This window comes from Struthio camelus, chromosome 2, assembly GCF_040807025.1.
Source record: "Struthio camelus isolate bStrCam1 chromosome 2, bStrCam1.hap1, whole genome shotgun sequence".
Taxonomy (NCBI): Eukaryota; Metazoa; Chordata; class Aves; order Struthioniformes; family Struthionidae; genus Struthio; species Struthio camelus.
In genome coordinates this window covers 113,793,806-113,806,172 of record NC_090943.1, presented here as the reverse complement: position 1 = coordinate 113,806,172, position 12,367 = coordinate 113,793,806, and the positions used below count along the sequence as shown (strand labels likewise).

At 44.8% G+C, this 12,367-nt stretch overlaps 1 protein-coding gene across 1 annotated transcript; it reads left to right on the top strand.

Moving 5' to 3' along the window:
• The first annotated feature begins 2,666 nt into the window (after positions 1-2,666).
• TUBB6 (tubulin beta 6 class V) lies at positions 2,667-11,353 on the top strand. Its single transcript, XM_068932140.1, has 4 exons — positions 2,667-2,937; positions 3,587-3,695; positions 4,779-4,889; positions 9,722-11,353. Exons 1-4 carry the CDS (start codon positions 2,881-2,883, stop codon positions 10,783-10,785), a joined length of 1,341 nt encoding a protein of 446 aa, XP_068788241.1. The 5' UTR covers positions 2,667-2,880; the 3' UTR covers positions 10,786-11,353.
• The last annotated feature ends 1,014 nt before the right edge of the window (positions 11,354-12,367 follow it).

The window sequence follows — 12,367 nt, the reverse complement described above, 5'->3', positions numbered from 1 at the left end:
GTTTGTGGCTCTTTGTGTGAGGCAACGGGAAAACCAGGGGATCCAAGGGTTTTGCATGTGGCTCTTGGGGCCTTGCACGTACAGCTGCCAACAACTACAGAGACCAAGGATCCAGTGGCCAGCTGCTAAAGAGACTGAGTGTCTAAGACCAACTACTGGAGGTATCCATATCACATATATGTGTGTGTGTGTGTATATATATATATATATATATGTATGTATGTATGTATGTATGTATGTATATATATCTTCCACCAATGGGCTTTCATCCTGACCAGCCAGAGAAACAGAATGAGGTTGCTGGTGCTGTTTGTGTTTGTATGAGTGCTGTGTTTTCTGTGTGTGTTGATCAGTGTGGCCAGCCTTGTGTATCTGTGTGTGGGGTACATGTGTGCGCTTATTGGGATTACACGCTCAGCCTCACTGCTGGGTGGGCCTGGGAGCATGAAGCTTTTGGGCTACTGGATTCAGCAGCCCCTAATAACTACGTTTGGGTTTTATATTTTTACATCACATAAGGTAACAGCTTCTTGAACTATGCCCAGGTTCTTTTATGCCACTAGAGTAAATATGTTTTAAAAATAATAATTTCAGAAAGACAATGTTATAATGATTATAAGAATGATCTGGGGTCTAGTCATCAGCACACAGGATGGCATACCACTGAGGAGTCTAATCCTGGCTCTGACACCCAAGGCTTGAAGCTGAAAAACCTTATTCACAGAAGTCTTCCACAGGTGCATTTTCACAGCTGATTTTTTGGATCAATTTACATGGTCTGAGATTTGCAACAAGCAAAGGCCACTCAAACAGACTTACTAGACTATGCTGGGGGAGAGTAACCGAGACACTGAATTTTAAAAAGTGACGTACCAGCAGAAATGATCCTAACAGGACACAATGATTTGATCAGGCAAGTATGATCCTCACAACAGTATATGGAAAGATCGGCAAAGTGTGGGAAACTCAGTCCTGGAGGGCATATCCAAGGACGTATAGATTCCAGTAAAGCCCAAGATGACCTCACTAAACAGGCTGCTGAGCAAATAGCTTGCTCATGGATCTCTTCAAAAAATGCAGCTCACAGATAGAAGGACACTTATTTGAGTCCTTCTGCAGAGAAAATGGCACATAGTAGCCAGTCCTGCAGAAGCGGCTGCTTGCAAGACAAACATGCTGATCCTCCAGCTGCTTCACTGTTGTCAAAAAGGCATTTGACTCCATCTAGCATAGTGTGTGTGGACTACTCTGAGGTCATTTGCCATGGGAAGCAAGCTGCTAGCCCTGCTGAAAAACATTTCTGTAAAGGCAAGGTTGGAGCCCAGAGTACTTAGCCTAGCTGACGTCAATCATGTCACAGCAATGTGAGGGCAGGTAGGAAGGAAGGGGCCTCCCAGCCTAGAGATAGATTTGGGTTTTAGGGGGGGTTATTTGGAGTTATTTATTAATTGGTAGGGGTTATCTTGACTGTATTCTGAACTGCAGAGAGCTCCCAAGGTTCTTCTCCTGGAGAGCCCTAGCTGGGTCACCTTTAATCAGCCAGATAAGACAGGGACGTGGACAGGGAGGTTCTGCAACTCTGACCTCAAGGCTGGTCTTGCACAACAGAAGAGATGCGGTCAGACAGAAAAGATGCGTACAGACAGATGACTGCCTCCTGCCAGGGCTATATATTAGAATAGCTAGGTAAGCGATGGCATTCCACAGAAGAAGAGTCACACGGGCGTTAAAACGGGCAGCCAGGCTAGACAGCACTTTTCTATCTGGGAAACCATCAAACAGTTACCTACAGGAATCATAAAGGAGATACAGCAGTTCTTGCTAACATGTTTTCTCCCTTTTCACCGAAAACGAAGTTATTCAAACTATGCATATTCCAGGGCATGCCCTGTATTGCAGTGACATGAGCTTTCAGGAGAGCGGCTCCACAAAGACTGCTTGCCTTCCCAATTACGTTTCGTTTCACGGCTTGTTATGTGCTGGCAAAAACCACTTCAGAAGACAGAGGTACAGAGAAGAAGGCTGTCGGCAAGATGACGAGAGTGACCACCCTTCTCTTCGGATGCTTCCCCCTCTGAAGGTCGCGGTCTGCCATGCAGAAGGGACAGCAGGCCAAAACGACCAGGGAAGAATAACAGGGCAAGGCAATGATTTGCCTATACGTGAAACAAGAACAGGGCTTGCTTCCCGGGTGAAGATAACACACCTGTGCTTGTCAAACGTATTTCAGATTAGAAGCGAGAGGCGGGTGAGGAAGAGCCAGCTCCGCAGCAGAGCTACCTGGGAGTCTCACTGCGGACACCAACGCGGTGAAGAGCGCTCCGTTAAGAACAGGTCCTGCCTGACTTAACCTAGAGCAGACACGCAACTAGCCGCAGGATCGGGAAACTTGACCAGACCTTCCCCGGCCGCTCTGACAGCGGGGCTGCCTGCGTTCAAAACCGCCGTTCCCCAAGGGCAGGGAGTGGCCCTCAGCACTATCCCTTACCGCCGCTAACCCCCGTTACCCCCGCTCCGGACAGGCACGTTATAGCGAGGAACTCCACCGCGGACACAGAGCTAATGTTATAAAACCTCATGGCGTCGCACATCCCCCTCCCTCTCCTCCCTTTTTTGACCGGGCCGCGGGGTGAGGGCGGGCCCCGGCGGGGGCGGCCGTTGGCGCAGGGCGCCGGCCGTTGGGCGAGCTGCGCCGGGCGGGCGGGAGGGGGGCGCGCCGTCGTCGTCGCTGCCGCCGCCGCAGCCGCCGCCGCTACCACTGGCGCCGCGCAGCCCATAAAGCGCCGCCCGGACCGGAGCGGCCGCGCATAGTTAAGCGCAGCGAGACGAGGCGTGTGGTGCGTGCGGGGGCGGCGGCGGGGGGAGGAGGGGGGCATCGCCATGAGGGAGATCGTGCACATCCAGGCGGGCCAGTGTGGCAACCAGATCGGGACCAAGGTGAGCGAGCGGTGCCTGCTTTTTGCACCCCCCCCCGCTGCTTTTTTGAAGCCTTTCAGCGCGCTCGGCGATGCGCCCTGGCTCCGCGCCGGGTCAGCCGCTGTCCCGTCTCTCTGACATCGCTCGGTTTCGCCCTGTGTGTGTGTGGAGGGGGTGTGTGGGGGGGGGTTAACCGCCTTCCCCCACCGCGGGGCAGCTGGGGTGTCCGGCTGGCTGAGGGAGCCGTTGGCGGGAGGAGCTGGGGATACGGGGGGCACCGCGCATCTCACCTCCTCCCTGTGACCATAAAAGGCTTTCGGGATACACTGAAACCGAAGGGGGTGTGGGGAGGGATGATTTTATTTATTTAAAATTGGCCAGGCAGTGATCCGAAAGTGGGGAAAGGCAGCCCAAAAAAAAAAAAAAAAAAGGAAAAGAAATCCGCCCAGCCCCGCTCCCAGCACAGCCGCGCAAAGTTCGCGGCGGCCGCCGGCCGTTGGCGTTCAAATCGTGGCCTTTGTGCGCCGCGGGCGCGGGCGGGGCCGCAGGGAGGGGCCCGGGCACGGCAGGAATCCGGCAGCTGCCGCGGGGCCCCGCCGGGCCGGGCCGGGCCGGGCCCCCGCTGCTCCGTGGGGAGTTCCCGTCCCACTTCTCCTCTTCCTCCTCCTAGTTTTGGGAAGTGATCAGCGATGAACATGGCATTGACCCAGCCGGAGGCTATGTGGGTGACTCAGCGCTGCAGCTGGAAAGGATCAATGTGTACTATAATGAATCATCTTGTAAGTGTGGGATGGGGAGGGGTATGTGGGAGAGGGGACCCCTGGGGGAGGGGGCGCCCAGGGATCTGGGAAGCAGCAGGTTCATGAAGCCTTGCTACACATGTGGCTGCTGTTGTCACTTGCCCTCACCCTCCAACATCTGCTGTTATCTCCCAAAGCAGAGAGGGAGAAGTCACAGAGGGGCTGCCCCTATGGGCATGGCCTTACAGGCTGGAGGTGGAAATTAGTTTGTTTATTAGCTAACGCTACAATAGGTGTTTGCACTTTTAACATATGATTAATTCTTCAGATGTCTTATCATTAATTAAGCTGTTGCCCTGAATTAAGCTGTTGGTCATGTAAGCCTGCATCTGCAGTACATAGTCCCTGATATCAGGACTGAGGGTTGGGCCCTAGGTAATGGAAGACTCACTGGTGAATCATTAATAAGATGCCAAAGGTGCCCAAATCCTGTGGGTCAGTCTAGTGCTGGGGGGTGTTACATTGCAAAATGGGGATCACAGCTCATTCAGTCTGCTGACATGAACCTGCAAGTGTGTCTGGACTTGTGTCCAGCACACTTATTATTTACATGAGCTTCCTCCAACAGCTTCCACTGGAAACAGAATTCCTTATTTTCCTCTGTGGTAGCTGTGCTAATCTATTTTCCTCTGTGGTAGCTGTAGATGTGTCACCTACATCAAGTAGCTCTGTTTTAGTGGAGGTGATTCTTCAGGCATAAAGCTTATAGAGCATTCTAGGATTATTTGAACAAAAACCTTCCATTCATGCCATTATACACAGAAGAGAACATGCTACCTTCTTATAAAGAACATGTCAAATCAGAAACTTCCCTCCCCTGTATCTATTGCTAAAAAAGCTTTCAAAAAGCAATGTGCCATCCATGTGACCAAAACCCAAAAGACTGAAAGTCTGTTCAAGTAGAACTGATGTGTTCCCATGATACTCTTTTTATTATGATTTCCTGTATAGGAGTATTTATATATGTGCATCCTAAACTAGACTAATGATAGAATGTTTTGAAAGCTATAAGAGATTTAGCTTACATCAGAACGCTAAGGTCATACTTGCTTTCTATTGTAGCCCAGAAATTCGTACCAAGAGCAGTCTTAGTGGACTTGGAGCCGGGAACCATGGATAGTGTGCGATCTGGTCCTTTTGGTCAGCTCTTTCGACCTGATAATTTCATCTTTGGTATGTAAATGTCACTTTTAAAAATACAAACAAAAATACCCAGCAGGTGTTCAATTACCAAGCAAATGATCAAAAAGCATTCAAGCTATGTTGTCTCTCCATATTCCAGACAGCTTAAGGTCATCATTAGCACTGAGAAATCTGATAGTTTAACATTGCAATTCCAATTAGCCATAAGACAACCATCCAAAAGATCCTGTTAATTGAAACAGTCATTCTTCTGTTAATCACTTTCCTTCAATTAACAAACTATGGAAAGTTTCCTGTAATACTCAGATTATTTACATTTGCTTTCAATATACATGAGCTCTAAGGAAATTCTGAGACCCCCTTATTTACAAAAAAATTCATGGAAATTCTGCAGAAAATGGAGAGAACCTCAACCACAAACCAGTCAAACCACAGTTAACCTGATTTCACATTAAATCCTGGAGTATGGCATTGTTGAGAGGCTATGTAATTTATTTAACTTTTTCAGCAGGTCATTACAATGTAGTATAGTAAATAGTGGAGGAAGACTAACAGTAAGGTGAAAAGACTGTCATATATATTCAGTTATTTTCTGACATAATGAGGAACTTGAAAGCGTGTGAGGAACTTCTGATTTTGCAGTTCTTGGAGGGGCTTTTTGTGGGTGTTGTTGTTTTACTTTGCACTTCTGTAGTACTTTCCATCTAAACTTAAAAATGCACAAGCACACTGTGAAATTTAATCCCAATAATGTGAAGTACAGAAACATTTTCAGTCCCTTCACTCCAAAGAAACAGTGTGTGGAGGTTAAGTGATCCACTTGCCCAAACAGGAAGTCCAAATGAAAGTTACCATGAGAACTGTCATCTCCATTTGGTTTCCAAGTCTGCATTACCCACAAGACCATCCTCCCCCTGCCAAGGCAAGCTTAGGTTGCAACTTAGTTTAGTATATTCTGTTAACATAAGGAAGGAACGATGCCAGGGACAGACAGAGGAAAGATAAACATTATTTGGGAGGTATGAAACAAACTTTAGCCCAGATCATTGCTGCTTGGGTGGGGAGTAAGAAGCAAAGTCAGCCTTTAACAGACTTAAAACTTGTAACAGTTCCCTCTTCTCCGGTATACTCCATGGCAGTGCTGCTAAGGGTCTCTTTCAAAAGATGTTTAGATTATGATAAGTGGAAATAAGCTTGGGGGTGGGGGGAGACATAGATCCAGGCATCTTTACATAGTATGTTTCTATATTCAGGTTTCCCCATTCACTCCCTTTCCTCTAAACAGACCCACAGCAGCCCCCTGAAAATGAATTCACCTGACCTTTCAAAATATCTGAATCAGATGTTTGTTTGGCATGCCTCCAATAAAACCAGAGCAAAATCAATTCAGAGAGTCTTCAACAATAGCCCTGTTCACTGTACTCCCTTCCTGCCAAGCTAACAATGAACTAACAGCATGTGATCAACTGGTATCTGACAGAGGCTGCCTGCCAGCATCAGGCACCGTCCTCCCAACCTGCTGAATAATGCAGAATGGCTGCCTGAATGCTGAAGTAATGATCTATGTCAAAAGCCAACAGAGCATTTTGTATTCTCTTTTAAAAATTTAGCCTGGGCCCACAAAGGGTTTTGTGGCAGAAGTTAGCAGTTCCATGCTTGCTTGTATGCCAGGCTGTTGGGACTCATTCTGATGGAGGTGTTTACAGTCTCTGCTTATTTATGCATACATGTTTGGGTGTCCCCAGGGTGAGCAGCTGCAGATCATTAATGACAGTTCCATTCAGGTGTATTGAGTGCCTTCAGTTTCTCTGGATATGAGCCCCAATCACACATCCGGATTCAGGAATTTCAGCTCAGGCTTTCAGCTCTGACCAGCAGGAGATTGGAATGGACACAAACATATCTTTGTGCCTTAATGTTTGCATTAACAAAGTAGTGCTCTAAAAGGTGAGGGAGCACAGGTGGAATGAGCTCCCTGTAGGAGAACCAGCAGGTCTCCTGGCCTTCTAACAGCATATAACTGCCCACAAGGAACTGCCATGATCTCTGATGCAGCTTCTTTTTTTTTTAAACCAGCTTCAATTTCTACATTTTATGTTTCTCATTCTTTTCTCATCTGCATCCTTGCTAGTTCTATTGCATAAATATCACTTCAACTTAGGTTATGTCTGAACTGGTAGGGGTAACCACAAAATGGCTGTCGGCTAGTCAAAGGAGCTATCCTTCCCTCTTTAGATCGTACACTATCCACACTGGGCTTCTAGGCATTAGCGCGCAGACTTCCAGTCTCTCTTCGCAAGTTTGTTTGTTATTATAGCAGTGGAGAGAGGAAAGGAATGAAAGAAGATTGCAAGACGGAGAGTTGCTGTTTTAGGGATTAAAAAAGAAATTGTCTGTCAGACAATTTCTGTCCGGCTTCTATATATGTGCAGCTCAACTTGAGCATTAGTAATAGCCCTCCAATGCACTGGAGAAAGAAGTGGTAGGAGCACGTGGTACCTGGAGGTATCAAGAGTGCAGGATCAGTTGTGGGACTGCTTCTTGTAGACTTCCTCTGGATCTTGTTAAATGCACAGTGAGAAAACGCACAGTGAGAAAAGGCAGAGGCAATTTGTTAGAGACTGGTTGCATACAACAGAGAGTTTCCAGTGTTAGTAAAATTTGCTGCAAGTCCTGATTTTTGTGGACACTTTCTCAGTTTTCACCTAGAGATTTAGCTCAGATGGAATTTGATGATTTTGCCTTTGTCTAAGCCTTCCAGAGGTTTGATAGGTACCTGCTATGTGAGGTGCATCCAGTAGGGTTGCACAAAGTCATGATCAAGATTTCCAGATACACAGCAGCTTCAGCAGAGCCATGGCTTCTCCACACTGTACTGTATTGTCATGAGTAGGAAGTCGGGAACTTCCACGGCTTATTGTTTATGTACTGTACACTGATAATCACCGATTAGTAAGTAATAACACTGATTGTGTTGTTACAGTGCCGTAGAGACAGTGGGTCTTGAAGCATCACATTACTGAGCATTCGCATGCACTTTGGAAGAAATCGCAAACAGAAGCATGGGAGGACCTGGGCAGGTGGTGAGCTAGTGGTGCAGTGCAATGTTAACCATGTGAGTGGCTAATAGTGTTGGCTCAAGAGAAACCATTAGTACTGGTGTAGGCCACCACTGCACCAGTTAAACACTGTGGCTGAAATACAGAGGTGGTGTTAGAGCGCTAGAGAGAGGTAGCAGTGATAATGTGGGCATCTAGGAGTTTGAGTGACTCAGATTTTAACACCAGGGGAGTGTAGTGCAGTCGAGGGTCTGGAAGAGTACAGGTCCACGCCTGTATTATGCATTTCATCTGCAGACTTACTCTGCAAACTAAGCAAAAGGAAATAGAATGAAAGAGTCAGCTCTTGCTGATTCTTCTTTTTTTTTCTTCTGTGAACACACAATTGCCCATTTTTTGTGAGTCAATTACCATGCGAGATTAATTCCCAATCTCTACTCTCCTTGTATTTTATTTCTATTCTCTCCATATCTCCCTGTCCATTGGAGTAGGTGGATGGGATGTTTACCCAAGGGGCAATCTGCAAAATAGAGCCCTAAATTCTCAGAATTTGGCTTTGTTAGGATCCTTCCACCTCTTGGAGTGCTATTTCCTTGTTAGTATGCAGACTGATGTGCAGCACTATCTGTAGCGGGGGATCTGTTCAAGCACACTGCAGACAGTTTTGATCACATTTAGTTTTTGAAGGATATTATTTTGTACTTTATCCAGCTGGACAGGAAGTGCTGAGCTTCCTAGATTCTCAAGAGAGGAAAATACAGCAACATATAGAAAAATGCATTAACTAACCAAGTATAGCATAAGGAAACCAAGTTCTGATGCAGTGAGACTAAAGTGCATCGTAGTTGAACAATGTATCGCTCACGAGACTGCCACTCACTCAACTTGTTGAGTTCACTTGCGCAGCGTCTTTAAGTAGCAGATACTGTGAGGAACAGGAGTATTAAAAGCTGGTCCCCCTTTTAATCCTTCTTGTTGTCCAAATAATAATGAAATGGTGAATGGCAAGACCATAAGATATTGAGTGGATTATGCAGAACACATAAAAGGAAAGTGGAGGCCAGAGGAGAAAACGAAGGGCTCGTTAAACATTAGTAATTCAATTTTGCAAGGTGCTTTGCAGATTCTCAAGGATAGTGAATTCCTAGGGAAACCAGTAAAAATTTAAAAGGCACTCAACTCTCAGGATTTCAAAGTAACACCTTTAAAGCTTCTGTTGATCATCATTTTGATTCAGGATAGGTAACCATTAATTAATATTAATATAGTTGCTGATATAACAAGTTAAATAACATTTCTTAAGCCCAGCCTCATCCTTGAGTGACAACAGTGGCTCCTGTGTAAAAGTAGCAGCTCAAAGGAACAGTCCAAGAACCTTTCATTTAGAAATGTGTTATCTGTGATTTAGCTTTGTATACCTCATGTTCCTTATAAACAGAAAGCATTTAAATGTAAACAGTCTCCTCATGTTTATGGAATAAGCAGGATTGGGAGCGTGGAAGCTTTCAAAACAAAAAGTCAAGTCCATCTTTGCATTTATAGAAAGTTAAATACCGAAAAAGAAAAAGCTACTCAGCAAAAAGGCATAAATGAAAACTACCAAGGATTTGAAGCAAAAGGAGACGATATAAAATGTTTCTGCTGACATTTCCAAAGATAGTTGTAAACAAAACTGAAGAGTACAACTACCTGAAAGAACTATTGCAGCTTTTATTATAGATGTGATCTGAATCCACCATGCATCCAGGTACCATACCCTATCAATAATTTTGTATTTTTTCTGTCCCCCTTGTGTTATTTTAGGACAAACTGGTGCAGGAAATAACTGGGCCAAAGGACACTATACAGAAGGAGCAGAGTTGGTTGATTCCGTACTCGATGTAGTAAGAAAAGAGTGCGAACACTGCGATTGCTTGCAAGGATTTCAGCTCACTCATTCCCTGGGAGGAGGGACAGGGTCTGGCATGGGAACCCTTCTCATCAGCAAAATACGAGAGGAATATCCGGACAGGATAATGAATACATTTAGTGTCATGCCCTCTCCAAAGGTTTCTGATACAGTGGTGGAGCCTTATAATGCTACTCTCTCAGTCCACCAACTGGTTGAAAATACAGATGAAACCTACTGCATCGACAATGAAGCTTTGTATGACATTTGCTTCCGCACCCTGAAGCTCACCACTCCAACATATGGAGATTTAAACCACTTGGTTTCCGCTACCATGAGCGGAGTGACTACATCCCTGCGTTTTCCAGGCCAACTAAATGCTGACCTCCGGAAGCTGGCAGTAAACATGGTCCCTTTCCCACGCCTTCACTTTTTCATGCCAGGCTTTGCTCCTTTGACAGCACGAGGCAGCCAGCAATATCGAGCGCTCACTGTTCCAGAGCTCACCCAGCAAATGTTTGATGCCAAGAATATGATGGCAGCCTGTGACCCAAGACACGGGCGATATTTGACAGTGGCTACTGTCTTCCGCGGTCCCATGTCCATGAAGGAGGTTGACGAGCAGATGTTGGCCATCCAGAACAAGAATAGTAGTTACTTCGTGGAATGGATCCCAAACAATGTCAAGGTAGCAGTTTGTGACATACCGCCTCGTGGTCTCAAGATGGCTTCCACGTTCATTGGCAACAGCACAGCTATTCAAGAGCTCTTCAAAAGGATTTCTGAGCAATTTTCTGCCATGTTCAGGAGAAAGGCCTTTCTACACTGGTTCACAGGTGAAGGAATGGATGAAATGGAATTTACAGAAGCAGAAAGCAACATGAATGACCTGGTTTCTGAGTATCAGCAATACCAAGAAGCTACAGCAAATGATGGAGAGGAAACATTTGAAGATGAGGAGGAAGAAATCAATGAATAAAGAAATTAGGAAAAGAGAAAATTTCCGGGCCAGATTCTCAAATCTGGATTTCTAATAATTAGGCTTATAAATCCTTATTTCAAGAAAACAAGAAAATGACCATGAATCTCAGATGTTAGAGGTGCTTTTCAGAGTCCATTGAGGTCACTGGGAACTGAGGATGTTCAGCACTTCTGGAAATCAGGCCATTTCTATTCATGAGACAAATGTAATTAGTTAAGACTTTGGCCTAAGAGTCTGAACACAGAGATTGCTAGCTTGGGATATTTTTTTTTTTTTGTTCCAAACAAAATTTGTCTTCCATAAAGTTGTACAAGAAGTAAAACAGGCACGAAAATTTACAAAACAGAGTTGCGCTATTTTCATCGAATTATGAATAAGAAAAACTTGTGCGTTTGAAGTAATCATTCTGTACTGAGTGTACAAGACTGAGCTGCCAGGAACAAAATTTATTCATAATAAAAAGAAGAAAAAGAATTAACTGTTCTATAAAGTAAATATTAACAATTATATTTGAATTCAATCCTCTAATAGCAAAACAAAATAAAAAAGATTAGCATCCTCTCAAGTCCAAGTGTTGTGGGAACTCACTGCTGTGTAAGTATCCAGTGAGCTACAGGCTAGTGTTTTTAGGATTTATGCTATGTGACTTTGTCACTTGCTGCAGAATAATCACAGTTTATATAAATGAAGTCTATCCATTTGTGATATGTTCTTTAAGGACCCTCAGGGTTCAAACTGGCACCCCGGTATCTTGCTGGTCTTCTGTCTTTCTGCTTACCACCAGCTACTGGTGCTTCTGATTTGTGACTCCATTCCACCTAGCCCATGTAGCTGAAATTCAGATACTCTACAAAAGAGGGTGAGAGAGGCGGCATAGGTTACTTGTTGATGTATCTCATTACTCGGGTTTGTATGTTCACCACACCTGTGGATGCCTTGTTATCCAGATATATTAAAATCACAGGGCAGATTAAGGTTAAAATACAAAGAGCGTTTATCCACAGTATTTGAAACAGCTGGCAAAATGAAAGATGAACAACAGTTAATCTCCTTACGCTAACGTTAAAGCAGAAAGGTCTTACCTAGCTGAATTGCTGCCTTGACAAAGTGATGTTGGGTATTCACTCTCTGTGCATACTTTATGCTTCTGGTCATATCAATTAAACAGCTCCTCTCCACTGGAGAGCCTCCACCAGAGAACACTCTGTCTTCATGGAGCCCTATTTAGGTCAGTTTCTAGGCAACAAAACAAGCAAACAAAGAGGAAAACCCTCCGGAAATCCAGACTTTAAATGCTTCAGGAACTCTTCACTCCTTTTCTTCTCTCCTTCCAAAAAGCTTTTTAAGTAAAAGCATTTCTCAATACTTAAAAGGCACTTTACAAACATACTAGTGTAATTTCCAAAGATCCATCACTCCTAACAAGATATGTTTATGTATTGCTAATTTGGGGCTCAGGGAATAAGATAGCATTTCATAAAGAATATGAGCCAGGCAGCTATAGTAATCATATAAGCTAAAATTGTCTGCCTAATTAATTTTATTCTACATGGGATTGGAACTAATTTCATTTTAATCA

Excerpts from the sequence above, each read along its gene's own strand:
- TUBB6 (XM_068932140.1), top strand. The coding sequence starts at position 2,881 with ATGAGGGAGATCGTGCACATCCAGGCGGGCCAGTGTGGCAACCAGATC. Across the intron at positions 2,938-3,586 it reads GCAACCAGATCGGGACCAAG|TTTTGGGAAGTGATCAGCGA; the intron begins GTGAGCGAGCGG and ends TCCTCCTCCTAG. Across the intron at positions 4,890-9,721 it reads ACCTGATAATTTCATCTTTG|GACAAACTGGTGCAGGAAAT; the intron begins GTATGTAAATGT and ends GTGTTATTTTAG.